This window comes from Anticarsia gemmatalis, chromosome 21 (genome assembly GCF_050436995.1).
Source record: "Anticarsia gemmatalis isolate Benzon Research Colony breed Stoneville strain chromosome 21, ilAntGemm2 primary, whole genome shotgun sequence".
Lineage (NCBI taxonomy): Eukaryota > Metazoa > Arthropoda > Insecta > Lepidoptera > Erebidae > Anticarsia > Anticarsia gemmatalis.
Window position 1 is genome coordinate 7,455,159 of NC_134765.1, and position 19,594 is coordinate 7,474,752.

At 35.8% G+C, this 19,594-nt stretch overlaps 2 protein-coding genes across 16 annotated transcripts in view; one reads left to right on the forward strand and one right to left on the reverse strand.

The window, feature by feature from the left end:
• The window catches only part of pyd (zonula occludens-like protein polychaetoid), a 120,556-nt gene that overhangs the window by 47,377 nt on the left and 53,585 nt on the right, over positions 1 to 19,594 (forward strand). For 12 of the 15 annotated variants that reach the window (XM_076128525.1, XM_076128528.1, XM_076128533.1 and 9 more), the window contains exon 3: positions 7,788 to 7,935. In XM_076128525.1, the coding sequence (XP_075984640.1) occupies positions 7,788 to 7,935 (148 nt within the window). Of the gene's footprint in view, positions 1 to 6,480; positions 6,772 to 7,787; positions 7,936 to 12,144; positions 12,343 to 17,970; positions 18,422 to 19,594 lie in introns of those variants that run through there. The other 3 variants (XM_076128539.1, XM_076128536.1, XM_076128538.1) reach the window with 3 other exon arrangements.
• On the reverse strand, positions 9,188 to 10,736 carry LOC142982258 (thioredoxin domain-containing protein 12-like). The gene is made up of 3 exons (XM_076128680.1): positions 10,281 to 10,736; positions 9,765 to 9,909; positions 9,188 to 9,348 (listed from the first exon to the last, which is right to left on the reverse strand). The coding sequence occupies exons 1-3, from the start codon at positions 10,610 to 10,612 to the stop codon at positions 9,343 to 9,345; spliced, it is 483 nt and encodes a 160-aa protein (XP_075984795.1). The 5' UTR covers positions 10,613 to 10,736; the 3' UTR covers positions 9,188 to 9,342.

Consider the following 19,594-nt stretch of genomic DNA (forward strand, 5'->3'; position numbering starts at 1 on the left):
TTCGAAACACTCATAAAATTCCAGAGTAAATACGAAAATAACATCACGTCTTTTGGTAATCGCGTTTTGGATGCTATGCTTTTTTAAACACATTCGTTGGCTACCCATTATTGCCATTTCAGTTCCATCATTTTGATTAAACCATTTTCGTAACTTGATTTAAGATCAAAGATTGCTTAGCTTAATGGATGTGATCATAAAATCTCTTATCATTGTCGTCTAAATGTCTACGAAATCATATAATTGGTCGAGTATTCTTGCTTGATTTACGTAATCAGTGATCTGAGATGTACTATGATGTGTACAAGCAATTACCTGCATCATTATTATTTCATACACCCACGTCCGTCGTACAAGTTTACCTTAATGCTGTATTCGTGTTGTTCAATAATTTGACGTTTTATATAATGATGTTATTTTGAGAAAACTGCCTTTTTGTAGGACGATGGTGAGGCAAGGATTAGGTTGTGAAAAAATTATATCATCTGTCGTATTCTTTGGTCATTTCTAACACAGTTAAAACTTTGTAAACCACAGTCATAAATATAACTTAAACTTGTAAGAGTGGTAAATTCCCATAACAGAAAGTGTTGTTTGTTTGATATTTCCTGTCTATCATTTCGTCTTAAACACCCAATACCATCGATTTACAGGCCGATATTTCTTTAACCCCCGGTTTCTGAGGTACATTCAGCGGCAGTTTATCTATTCAAAAGCGTTAAAACTCATATAAAAAAAAGCTATTGAATAGATAAACTACCGCTAAATGTACTCAGAAACAGGGGGTAAAACATAAGATTTTGAAGCAAACTGACCAATACAGATTCACGTAAGAAAAAAACTATAATTCAAAAAATGCGCTTCAAAAATACGCTTACAAAATTACCAGATTCATAAAACCAAACCGAAAAATCGCCGTACATTTGTCGCACTGGTAATTGAATTCAGTTGTTTGAGCAAGTAAAAACGTTAGGTTAGAATGGTTAGATAATATCAAGCCGTGGGTAGAATACTAAGCAGATTACGCTAAATTCGGCTTTGTGAGCAATATGCATGTGTAATTGGATTTAGCTCTGTTTATTATTACTTGAGTGCTTTGTATTGTTATGTCTGTTTCGGACAGTGAATTAAGTTGAGCGACTGGTAAACTGGTTGACTTGAGATATAACAATGTAATTTGTTTTAAAAGTAATTTTTGTGGGAGATGAAGATGTTATAGAATAAAGGTTACGAAGTAATCTGAATGAAAATATTTGTACATTTCTCTAATAAGATTACCTATTGCTGAAGTTAATATTGCGCAAAAAAAAAAGACGTGAATTAGGTAGTAGTACGGCGATACTTAGTCGCTCTACGCAATAGAGTATACAGCAAGCATAAGAGGATACAGCTATTATTATTTATTTTGGGGTAGAGATTTTCGTTAATTTACTTTTTCAACTATTATATTAGGTATATGAAAGACAGAAAATTGAAGTTTATACAATAAAGCCATCACTGATCTAAATCATATAAAACATATTATTTATTTTTTAGGTTAGGTTATGATCTATATTTATATAACATTCATATATTATTTATTACTACATGTATAAAAACTTTTCTGTAGGGTTCACAAACTGTAGCATCGTCCTTCGCCCACGCGCTCAATGACTGATGTTTATTTTTTTGGACCTCACACAGACAGCTCACTGAGATCTGAGACGCGATCGTATTGTAAATAATACGCAGCTGAATTTATGAAGATCGGATGTAGGAGTTAAAGTTAGCATTGTACCGTTGAATAAAGCAAGATATTATAAACAAAAACTTATAATAAACGAGAAAAATAGAAAAATTCTTTACAATACATAAAGTTGCTTTAATAATTACTTGTCTGTTAATAACACTCCAATGGCTAAGCTTCCAAACCAATTTAGTTTTAATTTGCTATTTTTTTTTTTTTTTTTTTTTTTTTTTTTTTTAATTTGCTATGGTAATATCATTAAATCACTGGAATTACATTTTTAAAATCTTTTTCTCTAACCCCCAGTTTCTGAGGCACATTTAGCGGTAGTTTATCTATTCAATAGCGTGTAAACTCATATAAAAATGGCAGTTTGAAAAGTTAAACTACCGGTAAATGTACCTAGAAACCGGGGGTAAGATAACACATACTACGATACTCTCAAGTAAAATAGGTCCGCCATTTTCATTCATGCCCTCTTTGGAGCAGGCAAAGGCAACTATACCATTCAGGCTTGTTATATAGTAATCCATAAACCACAATTCAAAGTAAACTTTCTTTCCACTAGAAAAGGAAGCAAAGGCAATCAGTTTAAAATGCTTACAATGTACAGTGGAGCTTAGCCAGCGGAACCGACGACTACGGCATACAAATGTCCAGCCGCTGTGACAAATACTTGAGTGTACGAGGCAATGGGCTTGTATGGACTATTCTCTGTATTGTAATATCCTTAAATATTATATGGAAATAGGCCCTCATAGCTAGTTGCGCCCACCAGTCGGTAAACGATCTGTGGGTTAAGCAACTCTTGGCGCGGTCATTTCATAGATGGGTGACCGCATAGTGGTAATTGAGCTGGGCATCTGCGTGCTTCGGAGGGCACATAAAAGTCGGTCCCGGCTGTAATCTACTAAAATAACAGTCGTTAGGCCCTGTCAAAGGCCTCTCGGGCGGCTTGAACTACATACTTTGACACGAGGTTGACCACTAACCATACGACAAACAAACAAAGAATATTATTATCAACGATGTTCTTCATAAGGTTAAGTGCGTAGTACTCGTCTGTAAACGTAGTATACGCTTGCCAGTTAGACTTATGTGATATCCGGAAGTTTATGGAAGTTTGTACGGATCGTATTAGTGACTTTCTTGGTACTTGCCTACCCCTTTGGAGCAAGGCTTTGGAGTTAGGTAACATTGGTCACAATTAATAAAGCAGATTAAACAACAAAATAACTAAATGATCATTTAAAACTTTTGCAGAAACTTAAATAATTTAATGAATATTAAAAACGTTCGCCAAATTATTTACTATGTTTTATAAACTTGACTATATGCTTACTAACGTAAGTCAATTACCTGTTTATAATAAAGTCGTGTAGAATCTAAAGCATATATCTATCTACCTACTAAAGCATGCTTAAGTATGCTTATTGCTCATTGCGAATCGACGAGTACTATTTGCACGTTGAGTCGTTGACGCATCGCATTCTCGTATTACATTACTGTGTGGGATATATTACTTTGTTATTGCTCGTTGAATGAGGAACATTGCTATTGAACTTCTTTGAATTAAACTTCATTCATAGATTCATTCATTTATTTAGATTTTTATTATTTGATACTGTCCTTTTCCAAATCGGCGATAGTGGGAACAGATTTCCATTTAAATAAAAATATATGCTATGAAGGAAAACTATTATAAATCTTGGAGAAACCTTAATTCACTAAAGGTAATAATCCCTTTATTTTTTGAAATAATTATATCTACATTAATTGATTTCTGAAAACCGAATATTTTGACCGGGAATTAAACTATTATATTATTATTTAGAATTTGAAAGGGAATTCGAAAAATCTAGTTATATCCACCGGGACTAAAATATTTGAATATTCAGTCACATACCTATTATACCACGATAATAATAACTAATTGTATATTTCTTAGTATGTATCTGTTTAATCCTTTGTAAATCTCAGCATACGTTTATTGTAATGAAGTCTCTCACGTCAGCTTGTGTCTGTCATACAGACTTTAATTTATTACTATCAGTCTCCGAGCTTACCTTTACTTGTTCAGACTAAGCTCTAACAGAAAGATGGCCGACCGTTAAGTCTTACAATGAATAGAGGCATGTTTGTTTGTTCAGTCCGTCACGAAGACATCATGATAAATGGTTATGTAAAAAAAGCAATTTAATATTTTGTAGACACACGTCCAGAGACTTGATAGGCATTATACTGTATGCCTGAATGTATTTGAAAAAAAAAAACTGAAAAGGATAATTTGGCGCGCAATTTGACAGTTGACACAACTTTCTTTTTTTTATCTAATGTCATTCCTTGAATTGAAGCATAAATTATTGTTTTATTTAAACCAAACAGCAGCTGCGCTATTTCTATTGTTTTTTTTAACAAAACAAATACTCCGCCTTGGTTCAAGTTTCGTCAAAAACCACGGCCTGTCCTATTCCCGAACGTGAAGGCACGCGCATTCCTCGGGAAACGTTTTTTTTCACTTTTTTCGTTCGGAATCGTGACTCACAAAAGAACCGCCCTAATGTAATTATGATAGAACATTAACATTTTTTTTGAACGAATGAAATGTGTGGATCATAGGTATCATAGTTTTTTTATGGAAAGTATGGTCAGGGATCATTACTTATTTAACTCATCACAACGCTTTAAGCTTTATGGTGTATGTTTATTTACTAAAATTTATTTAACGACAATGACGTAAATTAAGTAAAATAAAATGGCTATCACATTTTTTATTGAATCAATGGATCTAACGCATACCCTATTTAGTTAGGTTTAGCTAGAGCCTAGTTATAAGGCCACAAATCAATTAAGTTCAACTCTATGGAAATCGTCAATGTATTGTGATGTCGTCTTCTTTAATAAAACAGATGGCATTCACAAAGTTTGTCAATGAGATTATTGACTCATTCATAGAAATCAGTGAGCCTTAACATGTCTACAACACATAAGACACGACATAACACTTACTTGTTATATTTTACTACATAACATTAGTAGGTGCAGTCGTGAGCACGAATATGTATTGTGTACATTGAGTACACAGCCACAAACTCGGTTTATGAATGAGAATATTATTACTATTACCACGCCAAAGTATATTCTCATCGATTTAGCCGTTTTCACGTCAAAGAAGCCAACCTACTCATAATAATTGAACTACTCTACATTTAGGTTTATAACTGTACACAAGAATATCTAACTATATAGCTATGTATATTTGTTCCTGCTCATGTAGTTTTGCATAAAGAAATGTACCTAAACGTTAAAAAAAATCCAATGGTTTTTTTAAGGTAGTAACTGGGCCTTTTTTTCCACTGATAATTATGATTAATCTTTAACAGTTACTTATTAGCGTGATGACCGAATTTGTGAACCAATTAAGTAATATATCATAACTGCATCAGATAATCAAAGGCAATCAATATATTGTATGATTCATATGATTTTACGATAACATGTTGGTTATAATACAGTAGCCTATAGTTATGTTTCCTGGAATTGCTCGATTTATGAGAGTTGTTAAATGACTCACTCTGTTGATCGACATGAGTTCTTGCTTGTCTTTGTCACTTAATTTGTATCGAAGAATATGAAAAAGCAATAGTCAGTAGTATTAAGAAAAGAGTTTCATTTATATATCTCTGATTTGAATTTGCGTTTTATTGTATAAAGTACCTATTTGTCTCAAAAAACATTTTCTTATCGCACTTGTAATCATAATCACTATTTTGATTATTAGAACGTACAAACGAAATACCCATGTATTAGAGATTGTATTACAGCCTAGACAACAAAATTAAAAAAAAACTAATACAACATTAATCTTCAAATTGAAAATTGGACTACCAATCAAATTGGTAGGTCAAACGGGAAGAAAATGTCCCATTAGTACTACCAGTAGTACCATTAGGAACAAAATTCCCAATAGAACTACTAGTAAGACTACTGGGAGCTGCCCTAGCTAACACATTATACTTATTAAATAAGTATAATGATTAAGAATAGGCGTAATAGGCAGTAATAAACATTTTTAGGCTACAGCCGATAAACATTGGGCTAGGCAACGTAGACGCTAACCTAAAAACACTTATTTCAGGTAATCTTATCATTTCATATCATTTACAATTTAGATCTAATTGTTAGCTAGCGCACCCGTGCCTTATCATATTCATATATCATTTTGTTTACAACCATGTTTTTAAATTAGGTTATACAGTCTACGGACATATTGAACTATAGACGTGTAGTTGAACGGACTCCCTGTTCAAATTCTATTAAGCAAGTGTTACCTTTTATGGTAATTGGAGTTTTAACGTGAACAATTCAGTGTTGAAAGACTTTTGGAGTGAGTAAAAGTTTCTGTTTTAAATTGAAGTAAAGGATTTGAAACCAGTGCTAAATAGAACATTAGGTATGAAATCGATTCTCGATAGAAAAACGTCGAAGAATTGCATCAGAAGAAAGTACATCGAAACCAAACAATTGAGAAGATCAAATCAAGAATCTGTTTAAATGTGACATACCGACTGCAGGACGCATCCTGATACTATAGTCAAACATACATCAAACCAGAATTCGAAGATCTTAAAACGATAATAGAAGTTGTCAACAAAAGCTTTGAAGAAGACCAAAGACCAAAGCTACAAACCAATCGTCATCAAAAAGTATAAAATAAAAAAAAATGTGAAAAATGTGAAAAAAAAACAAACCAAACCTAAACAAAGAACAAAACAACCACAAAAAAACAATCAAACGAAACCAAAGCAAATCGAAAGACGAAAAAAAAAACACTTTAAAAAATTTAGAACTACAAAAACAAGTGAAGATCTCGCTACTGCTAAAATGCCGTCAGTGCTGGACATGGGTCCGTTCAGCCAGCCCGAGTGGAGCGACTCCAGTGACTCCCTGGAGCCAGCTCCTCTACCACAGTTGGGGTACTTCGTGCCAGTCAGGTGCAGATGTGAACAACGGTCGACGCACCACGTGTGTCGGAGAAGCAGAAGGTAATAAGTGTGATGGTTTTGAAATCATTTACATATAGACCTATAGTTAGTAGGTATAATTCTACAATCCTTAGGTGGTGGACTCAATGCCTAATTCCTCTCTTATTTCGGAAGGAGATTCTTGCTCAGTTGTGGGACTGTAAAGAGTTTTTGTTTGTTGTGTTTTGGTTTCGTGTTACTCCAATGATTGTTTGAATGTAATAGAGGTAGAATCGTTAAAGAAACTAGTTTTATTCACCTAAAGCATTAAAGCGATTAGGCTTTTTCTTTAGAGTATGTTGTCAACGAAATAAGTAAACTGTAAAAGTCTATCAACCTTCAGGCATTTGTTATAGTCAGACTAATTACTATTTTTTTTAGTCGGTTTAAATATGCATACAAAATACAATTATATAATTAATTGTGTCAATACTATTAATGTCTGGTTATTAATTAATCAGGTTATTAATGGGTCCCAGCCTGTCGTGATGACCCAATTCCCACACGTCGCGTTTGAAGTTCGATATTTTATTTATTCAGTGGGGACAGCGAACGATATAATAGTCGTTTTTATTATTCGTTGAACCCGACTGTTGGTATTGTCCAAAGTCTGTATACTAACTGGTTTTTAACGTGCCCTTTGTATCACTGAGATACTCAGCTGAAATACGACTAATGGTCATGGCACATAATGTTGGCACAGCATTGAGAAGTGAAACAGGGTGCTTTGAATACCAATCTGTGAAATGGTTGCGGCAAAAGTTGCTTAAGTTAAGTTTAGCGAGTAGTCAGGGCTACTGGCCATGAGAGCCATAAATACTGCGGTTTTACCAAAAATATAGAAGGTACTGAGGCGATAAGCGACAAGAAATCCCTCTGATCGAATTGCTAGAGTAAAACATAGAAGCACTTACAGCTAATTCTATCGGTAGAGTTTTTCTACACCTCCTAGCTCACACATTTCGGATAAAAACATAGCTTTAATCTATCTACCTATATTAAAAATTAATAAAAGTTTTTGTCTATGTTGTCCACAGAGAATCTCCCCGGTCGCGTCGCTCTGTGTCACAATGTTCTTGCAACAGCATATCCCGGAGGTCTTCGGCGGCGGCGTCCCCGCTGCCGATGCCTCTGCCCCCCCTCAACAACACCATGGAGATGTACGTGGAGCCAGTCGTCGAGGATGTAAGTACACATGCTTCATTATCTATTATTTTTATTCATTTTTTATTGTATTCGCAACCTATCGTAGAGTTGTTAAAGACGCCGAAAGGCTTTCGACATGGATTAACGTTAATATGAATTAACAACATGGAGACACCAAGCTCCAATACCACTAAGCGGCTACCCACCTATGAGATGACCGCGCCATTGGTTTCTTGATTTACAGATCGTTTACAGATCTGAGAGCGCTATTCAATTTTAATTAGAAACCGTCAAGAAAATAACATTTTCAGGTCTTTACGGAAAAATTAAAGTAGGTAGGGAGTTTTGAGAAGAATCTGTGATGTGCAAATTAGTACGGTGTACTTGTGTCTCAACGACTCTTACGTTCATGCATCCGTTAGTTTTGTATGCAAACTTTTCCAAGCGAAAAAGATCTTCAAACCACAACCTCCCGCTTTTATTCACTTTAATAGTTGACCCATTTCTAGACTTTCTCGTTTTAATTAGAGAAAACTCTACTTGGTAGAAAGTTAAGCTGAATTTACGTAAGCTGTGAACTTTAGAATATCGCGTATTTGAATAACTAAAACGAAATATTTAAGTATAAGAAGCACTACTTATGTATGTCTGTATATGATGCACCTTAGCAGCATTATAACTATGGGATGGGCAGTAACGATTTCCATAGGTGATCTGCTTTGATAATCTTGTATAGTGTCGATACAGTAGCAGTTATCAGAATCAATTTAGGTCACTGTGATGTATGTTTACAGAAATGATCAGGAATGTTATTTCAAGCTGTATAAATATGATTAGTAACCCATTAGGCGGATTACGAAACAGTAGATTACCCATAATTATTGTGTAGAAGATGCACTTGTTCAACTTCAAAAGAGTTTGAAAATGCAATCAGAATTTAGGTGAACTAAATAGGGGAAAAGTATCATCAAAAGTATATCATTAAGATCGTAAAACTGGGACACCTGAAAAGGTATTAATTACTTGCGAGAATTAACTTGTATCGTCAGTAAGATTTAGTATTATGATTGTAAGATAAGTTTAGATTCACTTGATACAAGTAAAATTTGTTTTCGGCGACTTTTAAATAGCGAAATAATAAAGGCCAGGTGCGTAGTACTCGTAACCGGTGGTCCTGTGAATGAGGCAAGGGAAGTTTGTAAGGATCGTACCAAGTGGCATTCTTTGAGCTCTGCCTGCCCCTGTGGGAAAAAGACGTAATATTATGTATGTATGAATAAAATAAAATATTTAAATACTTTTGCCAAATTCTTTAATGATCAGTTAAGTTCCGCTGATTCAGCGATGGCAATAACTCTTCAAAGGACAGTCGCTTCAATTCTGAAACGAAACAGTATTTCTCTCGCCAAATCATTATACTCGAAACCATTTGTTGGTATGCAAGTATTAAACCTGAAAGAAATAAGTTACTTATTACGAACTTTATGAGGAGGGATTGTAGTGAAACAAATTGAGGCCTAGTGCAAAATAGCGGAGAGATATGTAAAAAATGTAGCATAGAATAAAAAAGAGATTGGAAGAAACAGGAAGAGGCTTATGTTCTGCAGTGATACAAACAAAAGAAAAAAACACTAATCTTATGAACTAAATTTCTCCGAATCCATAAACGCGGTTTCGACACTGATTTCCTTTTTTCCTAGATTTTATTACTTACTGAAAAGTCCTTTAATTTTCTTAATTTTTTTACGAACGAATTAACACCAATAAGAACAGCCTGTCTTCACTGTCTACTACACCTAAAGAACATACTCTACTGGAGTATTCGCTAGTTTGCAATAGGCCTTCAAGTGCTAAGCCATCATACATACTGTTTCGAAATGGTACTTTTCAAGCACTTTTTTCATAGATCTGGCGATTTGCTCCGGTTGACTGTAGAAGTATTTATGTTGACTGCTGCCTTGTTCGTTGTATATCTCCGTATCGACTAGTCCTTTGGGTGATATGAAGAGGATTCTGAAAATAAACTCTTTTAAAAACTCTGTAAGAAAAATATAAAATATATTTTCTTCTAAATCCAATTGAACCAAACTATTGCTGCGGACCAAAACCTTGGACTCGAAAAATGGGAAAGACCGGGTTTTAAACGTTGTTGTTGACGCGACGCGGCATTATATTGTGTCTTGTCTTAGAACCGACAGAAAAAATACTGCGTACAGGACACAGAATCAAGAGCATTTCTGTATAATATCTTAGGAGTTTTTATCAGTATCATAGCTTTTATTTTATGATTATCTTAGGAGTAGGTACCGAAGTCGGGGACTTAATAGGGAAATAATTATCCCCAATGGAGCTCTAGATAAATAACTATAGGCACAATTTCTAACCTGGGTATGTATGTTCCGTCCGGAGCAAATATACTGCTGGTAGGTTCCTCTTCATCAACCAAGTTAACCATCACGAAATGTTTGCTCAGCATTTGTATCTCCGATGAGTTAGCAAATTTCGGCTTCAGGTTTTTACAGGCATGGCACCAAGATTTGTGTATGATCACCATTAACGGTTTCCTGTGGTTCGATGCTAACTGGAGACCAGATTCTAGTGAACCAGCCCACACGTAGTTGTTCCCGAAACCGTTGTCACGTCCTCTATACGAGGTGCAATGTACCTGGTCAAAAATCAGGGTGAAGAATACCTTAGCCAGGTGCCCAGCCGCCATGCTTATGTTAATATGTTGGTTGATGGATCGTATTAGCGCTGAGCTTGTCACATTTTTAATTTATTTTGTTGCTCTTTTACGTTGGGCCGCCATTATTGGAATTTATTTGAAGTTTGATTGAAAAATCGGGATGACTGATGTCTGTGACGTGTAGCGCCATCTAGTTTAGCGACGTTGAAACCGGTTATAAACGTACAAGTTAACACGCGCGCTCGCTGAAATGTAGCTCTACTAGTTACGTTTATGTAGCGCTAGATGGCACAGTACGACTGGTAATATATTATATATATTTTTTAATACTATTTTATGCCTCACCTAAAATTTGCAGCAGAATCTTCATCAGAGAAATTCTTAATAGCTTTAATGGAGCTACATGAGATTACCGCATTTTGTTACAAAACAACAAAAGCTAAAGTTGTAGCAACAGCAAAATACAAAAGTATAAAATGACGTAAAACAATATCACGAAGAATATTTTATGATCTAATGCCCTAAACATATAAGGTACAGAATACGCGGCCACATTCTTGGCTCTTTGCCATATGAATGCAGCCTTCCTGATAACTATCTGTCACTTGCGAAAATATACAATTATTCTGTTTGTTAAAACAATACAAGATTTTACAACTTATTTAGGTCAATGACTTTCAGTCTGTCTTTTGTCTGGTTATATTCTTACTGTCTCAGCTACTGAATTAGTTGGCTTGGCAATTTGTCTAGGTGCTTAGCCTTCTAATAAACCAGTAGGTAACCCACCGATAACGTGACTGGTTCGCAATTAAGTAGTGGATAGCAGATTTCATTTAAAGTTAGCAATACTAACAAAATAATAAATCTAGCATGTTACGGTTTCCTTTATCAGTCGTTTTATGACTAGCTAGAAGCAGATCAGAATAAAAACACCCTGTTTTTCTCAATCAAGAATCCTGTGAAACTCTACTTAGACACAACAGCATAAAATGAAATATCTTTGTAGAGCAGAAAACTGCATCAAAAGTGTTAGCCTCAGCTGATTAATATTAATAAAATAATGACAACTTTTTAAACCTATCGATGTGTATCGGCGCGGGAATCTGCGTGCAAGAGTTTTTGTTCACATTCAAACATTACTATGTCGATACGTTGCTCTCCACGGTCCACGTACCCTATTGGAAAAAGCAGATAAACTATGATAATTAGATGTAATGTGTACATGATTGAGCTCTGCATTCTCTCAACAAACACGCACTACATACAGTGACAACAACACCGGCCGCCCGCCGCTCGCGCGTTACATACAACCATTTTTAAATCAAACGAGATTCTAATGATCAAAATATTACTTTAAATATTTATCTATTAGAAGACCTCGTTTTACTAAATAAAACCAATTCTGCGGTAGCTTATTTTTTTTATTTTTAAAAATAAGTTCTACTTACACAGCTGTACTTAACGATGGACTTTTTATTTGACTATCATTTTGGCGCGCCTTTATAGACTTTACGTGAACGTGCAAAGGTAACGAAGTGTGGAGCCAGTGTTAGTTCGGTGTAATGATGAACATGTACGGTAACCAAGGACGGAACAGGAGTTTGTATGGCACGGTGCGGTCGCTGGTGCCGTCCCGCGGAACGCCCATCGCTCCCGGCATGGAGGACGTCATGTACCAACCGCCTTACTTCTACCACATCCCTCCACCGCTACAGCCCTTGAATACTTATCCTGGAAGGAAAAGACGAAAAAGAGAAAGGGTATGTTATATCAACATTATAATATTTAACTCATAAATATTGTATCGTAGTGGTAAACATGTAGAGGGAAAAGAATCTCATTAATATAAACTCTGTTAAATACATACAAACGTACATAATATCACGTCTGGTATATCTGAAGGTGTAGACAGAAGTGTAAGAAATACACAGGTCTTTCGCCATTAACAGTGTAAGCCCTATTTAATAGGGCCTTTTGCCTTAAGTCTGTCAAAATGATGGTATAATCTTTTTATGCAGGTAAAGTTCATTGATCTCCCCTGCATCCATGAGAAAAAGTGCGATTATATTATTTCACTACGAGTGTCTCTGGATTACACATGTCCATACATTTACATAGTTAACTTAGAATGCAATCTCGCTGCAGAAATGCAATTGATCATTCAACTCGAACACGCATGCTCGTCGGCCGACGGACGCGGGGAGAAACAAAACGACCGTGAACAATTCATCGCGCGTTTCATTCCGGGAATTGAGTTATGAACACCTATATGTTCCACATCCAAAAATATGCGCCGGGAAATCGACCCTTTTGGATTTCATCTTTTTTTCTAGTAGGCAAAGACAAACTGTATGGATTTGTAATTACAGTATCGCTGTTGGTAAATGCAAACCTGACAATATTTTTGTCTTTTATAGATAGGGACTGTAGTAAGGATGTTTTTCCTGAATCAAACTGCGGACTGAAAGTGTATTCAGTTTAGTTGTAATTTTAAATCCAAGCTAACACTATACCCGTCGTCTTTTTAAAATATCGTAGATTTAGAAAAAGTATCACCATCTAGGACTAGATTTCGGTTACATAACCTAATCAAAAGAACGATTAGATCAGTAACGCCTGATACAAACTTAAAGCATTCTCTTTGCAACGAAAATTTGTAAAATTATACTCACGTTCATCATTTATTGTTAGTAATATCACCGCCCCTTCGATGCCTGTGAATGAGAGCAGACATCAAATAGTACGAAACGTAGAACGATGCCGAAAACACCATTATATCACCAATTAATTTTCTTCCGTTCATTGTTCCTGTTTAAATTTTTTCGTTAAATAAATAGTAATTAGGTTTAATGTTTGAATTACATTTGTTTTTGGTTTTGTATGTATTTATTTTTGTATTAGATTGTGTAATTGCTATTGAAGAACATTATTATTTGGAGTGACAACTGAATGACAGATGCGCAGTTCTTTTTACTTTTTGAAGTTTAAAGGCAAAGGAAAAAGGTTCTAATGAAAATTTCAAACACTTTTAAACATAAAGTCGATGCTTATGTTTCTCTAACTGCCTTATACGTTCTACGTTCGGATTGGTTATACAGTACTTAACTTGAAATCAATTTTGAAGCAGTAAAGTAACTGTATATTAGTAAGACAGTAAATATACTAAAAGGGAGAGTCTCTCTATAAAGGCTTTAAGTCATAAAAGTATGCAGTTTACGTATTGCAGTTCTGGACTCTCTTAGCTAACTTTTTATCCCAACCCAAGTACTCCCTACTGCTTGCTAAATCATAAAGATTGATGGCAACCACATTAGCGCTTCGTTTTCTCTTTCCGAATAAATAAAATGCATAAAATAGCTATCAATAAATATCAGGTCAATATAAATCGTGGGTATTTCCGTACACCTTATCATCATCGGCACCTGGGTCTGGTTTCACGGGGGGCGTAAACAGTGTCAATGACATGATTCATTGATAAACATTTAACGATTTGAGTTCAAATCATCATGAAAACATAGTTAATAAAATATGTCTTTGTAGGTACTCTTGTTCACCATGTACCATAGAACTTAAGTCACCGGGAAAAGTAACATAAAATATGATCCTGTCTGCCTTGCGCCATAGAACTAACACTCAATGGCTTGCTAAAGCAATATGCCATAAATTGAACTGACATAAGCTGCAAATAAAGAGCATTATAATACTATCCTGGGAATTTAAAACTATTAGCACCAAGTAACAAAGTATTTAATCGACTACGCCTGTAAGCAATTAGCTACGAAATTAGCTAAAATAATAACTACAATGTCATACGTAAAAGAAACGTTTATTATAATAAAGTTTATAAAATACAATTATTTCAAAATGCCACGAAAATACCCGAAACTGCATAATCTTTCTTCATATGCCATCAAGCTTAACACGATTTCTACGAAAGGCAGCACAAGCCGGTGTATTTCGTAGAGAGCATTTATCTTAGGTAATGTGTTTAACAAACGCCAATTCCCTCGTGGAGTATTCCTACTTATTCACTACTGCTGCTTATAATATCGAGGACAGGTGCCGTCGGCGTGAGTGTAGCCGTTCCTCCATCAGTCCTATTGTCTTTAGCCTGCTGCTGAGAGACAGCAGATCTGTCCTTTTTCGACTGAAGCCACGGTAGTTCTAGCAGTCCATATGAATACGCAACACCAGCAGTCAGTGACATTATTACACCAACAAATTTTACTGCTTCCCGTGCCTCCATCACTGTTTCCACTTCTTACTTCTAGACATAACATCAACGTAATATAAACGTTTGAATTTAGTAATATTACAAACACATTTCAGACGCTTTTTTCGGTTGTCAAACATTACGTCAGAAATTTGACATTTACAAGTGTCATGTGTCAACGGTTTATTATTTTTAAATCTCTCGCCCTGTCATCGATTAATTTAACGAAACCAAAAAGTTCTAGCTCAAAGATTATTAGGCTTATTCCACACGGTGGCAATAGATTTTAATCTCATCATTAGTATCTCTCATTATTTATTTTGTATAAACCAACTTCTGGATTTCCTTTATGTCGCGATTCATAACGACAATATTTTATGTTTTAGCAGCCATTTTTCATATCGCAGTTAGTAATTAAATGTAATAAATATGCCCGGAGAAAATGGACGATGTTAATTTTACGTTTACAATAAATAAATCGTTTTTCGAGACACGAAGAAACACTTCTGCAAGTGTCTCGTAATCATCAACCATTAAGGAGAGCTTATTGAAATTAAACACAAGAAATCCTTCTATGTATATTTTATTTTTCATACATAATGCCAAATGCAATCAAATGTTTTCAACCGCCGGTAGTGCCACATTTGGGGCACGCCTGTTGAGGCTTAGATTTCTTTTCAGGAGGGCACGGGTCTTTAGGAGCTTTGCACTTGCCCGGTGGTGGCGGTTTCGCTTTCTTATCCTCCTCATCAGTACAAACCTTATGAGGACTAAATGCCCCGTACGAACAAGCGATGCCCAAAGCTTGGGCCCATAAAAAAGCGCTTAGGACTAAGAGATCCAGTCTATCTCGAGGCTCTACTTCATGTCCTCGGGTACAACATGAAGTTAGTCTATCATTAAGCATCCTTGCAAAGTGTTTCTTCCCTGTGAGGTGCCAAAGGCGGGTTGGTTTTATTCCGTTATTCATTCTGTACTTAGTATTAATCGAGTGTGTAAATGAGTTAATTCAAGGATTGCTTGGTGCAAGTAATTTTCAACGGTTTCTTGTGAGAAGTAGTTTGATGTCCATTTCGCTATTATTTTCTTTGATGACTTTTTGTGAGTATCTTTTATCCTGAAATTAAATAAAAATAACAGTTTTGAAAACAATACATTAGGGTGATACGGATAGTACGTTTATTTATTAGTACTTATTGCTAAAACTGACGTTAAAATGTACGATTGTACGATGGCTGTATTAAAATAAAGTCAGGATCAAATGTAAATGGCCTATGAGTCAACATGCCTTAGGGTACATATTGCCAATTGTTGCGCAAGTTCCGGCTTTAATTCCTAAAACAGACAGTCCGTCGAACCTTCTGTTTTGTTCTATAGAGAACGGGACATACGAGATTAAATTGAGAGACCTTTGAACTTAAATAATTCGTTAATAATGATATTAAGGAATATTTTCGATAGTGTTAATTAGTGTGCGAGTGGTGTTCACTGGTCTCCGCCTACTACTATAGGAAAAAGGCGTGATTTTATGTATGTATAAGGTGTTCAATTAAAAAATATAAGCTTTTGTCACACAGGGTACCAAACTTATATACCGTCAACTGTAGCATCTTTACTTTACGACAAAATCACGACAAAGTAAATGCGCCACAGTTGACTGTAATATAGAAAAAATGTCAAGCCGAGGTCTTTAAAGCGCTGTAGTTATAATTGGTATGTGTTCATAATTGATAAGACTTACTTTTTAGTGTAATCTTACCATGGTGGTTACCAAGGCGGTGGTCGCCTAGATCCTTCTATAAGTTTGGCTGCACATGATACGGCAGCTGATACACTCACAATGAACATAAATTCCTGTTTACTCATAAAATTTTGTCCAGTTTTGGTTTTGAAAAATTAGGTGGCTTTTGGCCACCGTTTGACAGTTCTCATTCTTTTTAATTTATTTAATGGTTTCGACCCATTGATTTGCGAATGGCCAAGGAGGTTTAATTGCGTGCCGATTAATTTGTTGCTGACTTTTATAGCTGTTATGACTGTAGTTGTTAACGTTCATAAACTACATTTCCGGCTTGTATTTTGCTTTATATTTACCTACTAGGTACATTATTTTACGTAAATGAAGGTAAACCTGTTGATATTACGTACTGCAGAATAGTTGAATAGGAACTAGTTTTTTAAAAATAAGTTCTTGGTTTGGATCTACAAATTGGAGGGAAACATACATCCAGCCAGACACAAAAGAACTATGAGTGGATCATGTGGTTTTTTTACACTGTAGGCATGGACTGTAGAGCGATCAAATCCAATTCTCCGGTTGCATTAATTGGCAATCTGATCACTTTTTCATTGCAATATTCACTAGCAAGATGCAACACCGTGTGATTTACAATCCTTATTGCGTCGAACACTAATATTGACGAAACACCTGTCGAAGTAGACCCTCAACATTGTATTTATAGAAACTGCAATCGAAAAAATGCCAATTACATAGAATATGAGGACCAGGTAAGAATAATCCCTATTTTACAACCGCGTCCGTCTCACTGACAGCTCTTTTCAATGTGGTTCTTTGTACTTATTGAGCTTTGTGTCTGTGTGCGTGGGTCCCTGCGCAGGAGTGTCCTGTGTAGAGGTTAGCTCGAGCGGCCTTCACCAGAGATGCATTGCGACCGGTTCCGTTCAATTTATCGAAATTATCGATCGTTTCCGTGATCGAATTCGTCCATTCGTTACTAAATACAATTAATATAATTATAATTTCATATATTTATAACATTTAATCTAAGTTAATAAAAGTTTGAACGTAAAAGCAAAAGTAACACGTGTGTTAATTTCCAAACAAATGAATCGAGTAAGTCTACAAACCGGTACTATTTGAGGGTTATGGTCATACGTGTTCAAAATACTTAAAACGCGTGGTATTAAGTAGTTATTTGGCGACTATGTAACGCTTGTTATGTTTTTGAACTAAACTTTCAAGCTCCGAGGCTCTCCGAGTCCGCTCCGTGCCTCCTTGTAGTGGGAGAGCAAAACCTGTAGATACTGTTCGCTCGCTTCGAGACGGAGTACCTGCGAATGCGTCGTCCCTTTCACTCTCGCGCCGGTCCACACGAAAACGAGAATGGCCGTTTCACCTTACCACTCTGGTATGCAAAGATTGATAGCTTATATGACCATTTGGTTTTGAGAGTCCCCCAGAAATCACGCACGGTTAACTTTTCGCCGCCTGGCGTCCTTACGATCGGCCAGACGTTGCGCTCAACGAAACTTGTAACATACTCTTTCATTTCCGAGAAAACTTTTGTAGTTGACATCGTAATGTTATTACGTTCGTTTATTGATTTAAGTCGGTGGTGTAACTCGTTTGTTTAAAGTAAGCCAGTGAAGCCTTACTCGGGAGGGTCAGGCGCCTGTGTGTTCACTATTTCTGTGCCTAGATGCGTTTTTCTTTAGTGGCTAAGAGTGTCGTCGGTACGCGGTCGGCTCTCCGAGTTTTGAGCGTGTGAAGTGAAATGTGTGACTGAAACTTTGTTACGGATAATGATTTTACAGAAATGGATCCAATAGCGACCGACAACGGATTAGTGGTGAATAATTTGAACCACGTCCGGACTGACTCTCAGGTAAGCCGACCGCTTCTCGGAGTAGGTATCGATGAAGCAAAACACGTTTGCCGTTGCATACCTACCTATGAATAAGTGCAATGACTCCTCAATTATTTGATACATTTTAGGTGTGGAACTATATTTGTACCCTGCGACACTCCTTACGAACATACCGCGCCAGGTAACATTTTCGAAACCTCGAGCGTGTGCCTGAGTATGTACGAATTTAAGATGATAAGTAATTATTGTTTATTGTTCAAAAGTATATGGTACTTGGTAAAAGACAAAAGAAGAGAGATTTCGTGAGCAGATTTTCGTAGAGTGAACAATGGTTGGTTTATTTACATTGCTATGTGAGTGTGTCATTGTGCAATGATTAAACTATTTCATAGTCATAAACGAGTTTTCTAGCTCCAGTGAGTTTGTTATGCAGTTGTTGCATGCGTTTCATGTGAAATTATATAATAGTGCAGAATCAAATTGCTACACGCATTATATTTGTTATACGGTTGGAAAGCATCTGGCACGAGACGTGTTTGTTAAGAAGGCACTGATCTGAAAACATATTTCTTTATCTTCACTGTGTAGCGAAACTCTTTTATTTATTCTTTTTTTTTTATTAATTGTGGTTGTTGAGACACGAGAATAATTTGAGATTTTTTACGATCTTTCAAGACTTTACAAATGTCAAATTGTGGTTACCCATCCAGGATACGAGCGACACTTCACCTTTTAAATTGTTAACATGTGATATTAAACTGACACCTAAAACATTTTTTATAATTTTGTGACACAGTTATCCTAGAAGTAATATTTGGTATTGATAGAGTCTCAAGTTATAAAAGAGGACTCTTGTAGAGCCTACTAACCACAAGTTTAAAAGTTATTTGAACGTTTTATCATTCGTTATATGTGCATTTTTCATGTATCTTAAGGATTATCCTAGTATTAAGGTTGCTTACCAACCCAAAGCCCAACTCTATCGTTTACGAAGTTGAAAAAGGGCTCTACCTTAAATTAATGGAAACAGTTGCAGAATAACGGAGTAGTCTAAGAGCAACGTATGCTTTCAAGGCTTTTGCATTATTTCATCACGTATACCTCCGTAAATAAAGAACCAAGCGTCACCTGTTGGCAATAACAATCGCAGCATACAATGCACTAACATAATAATAAGGGGCCGTAAAATCG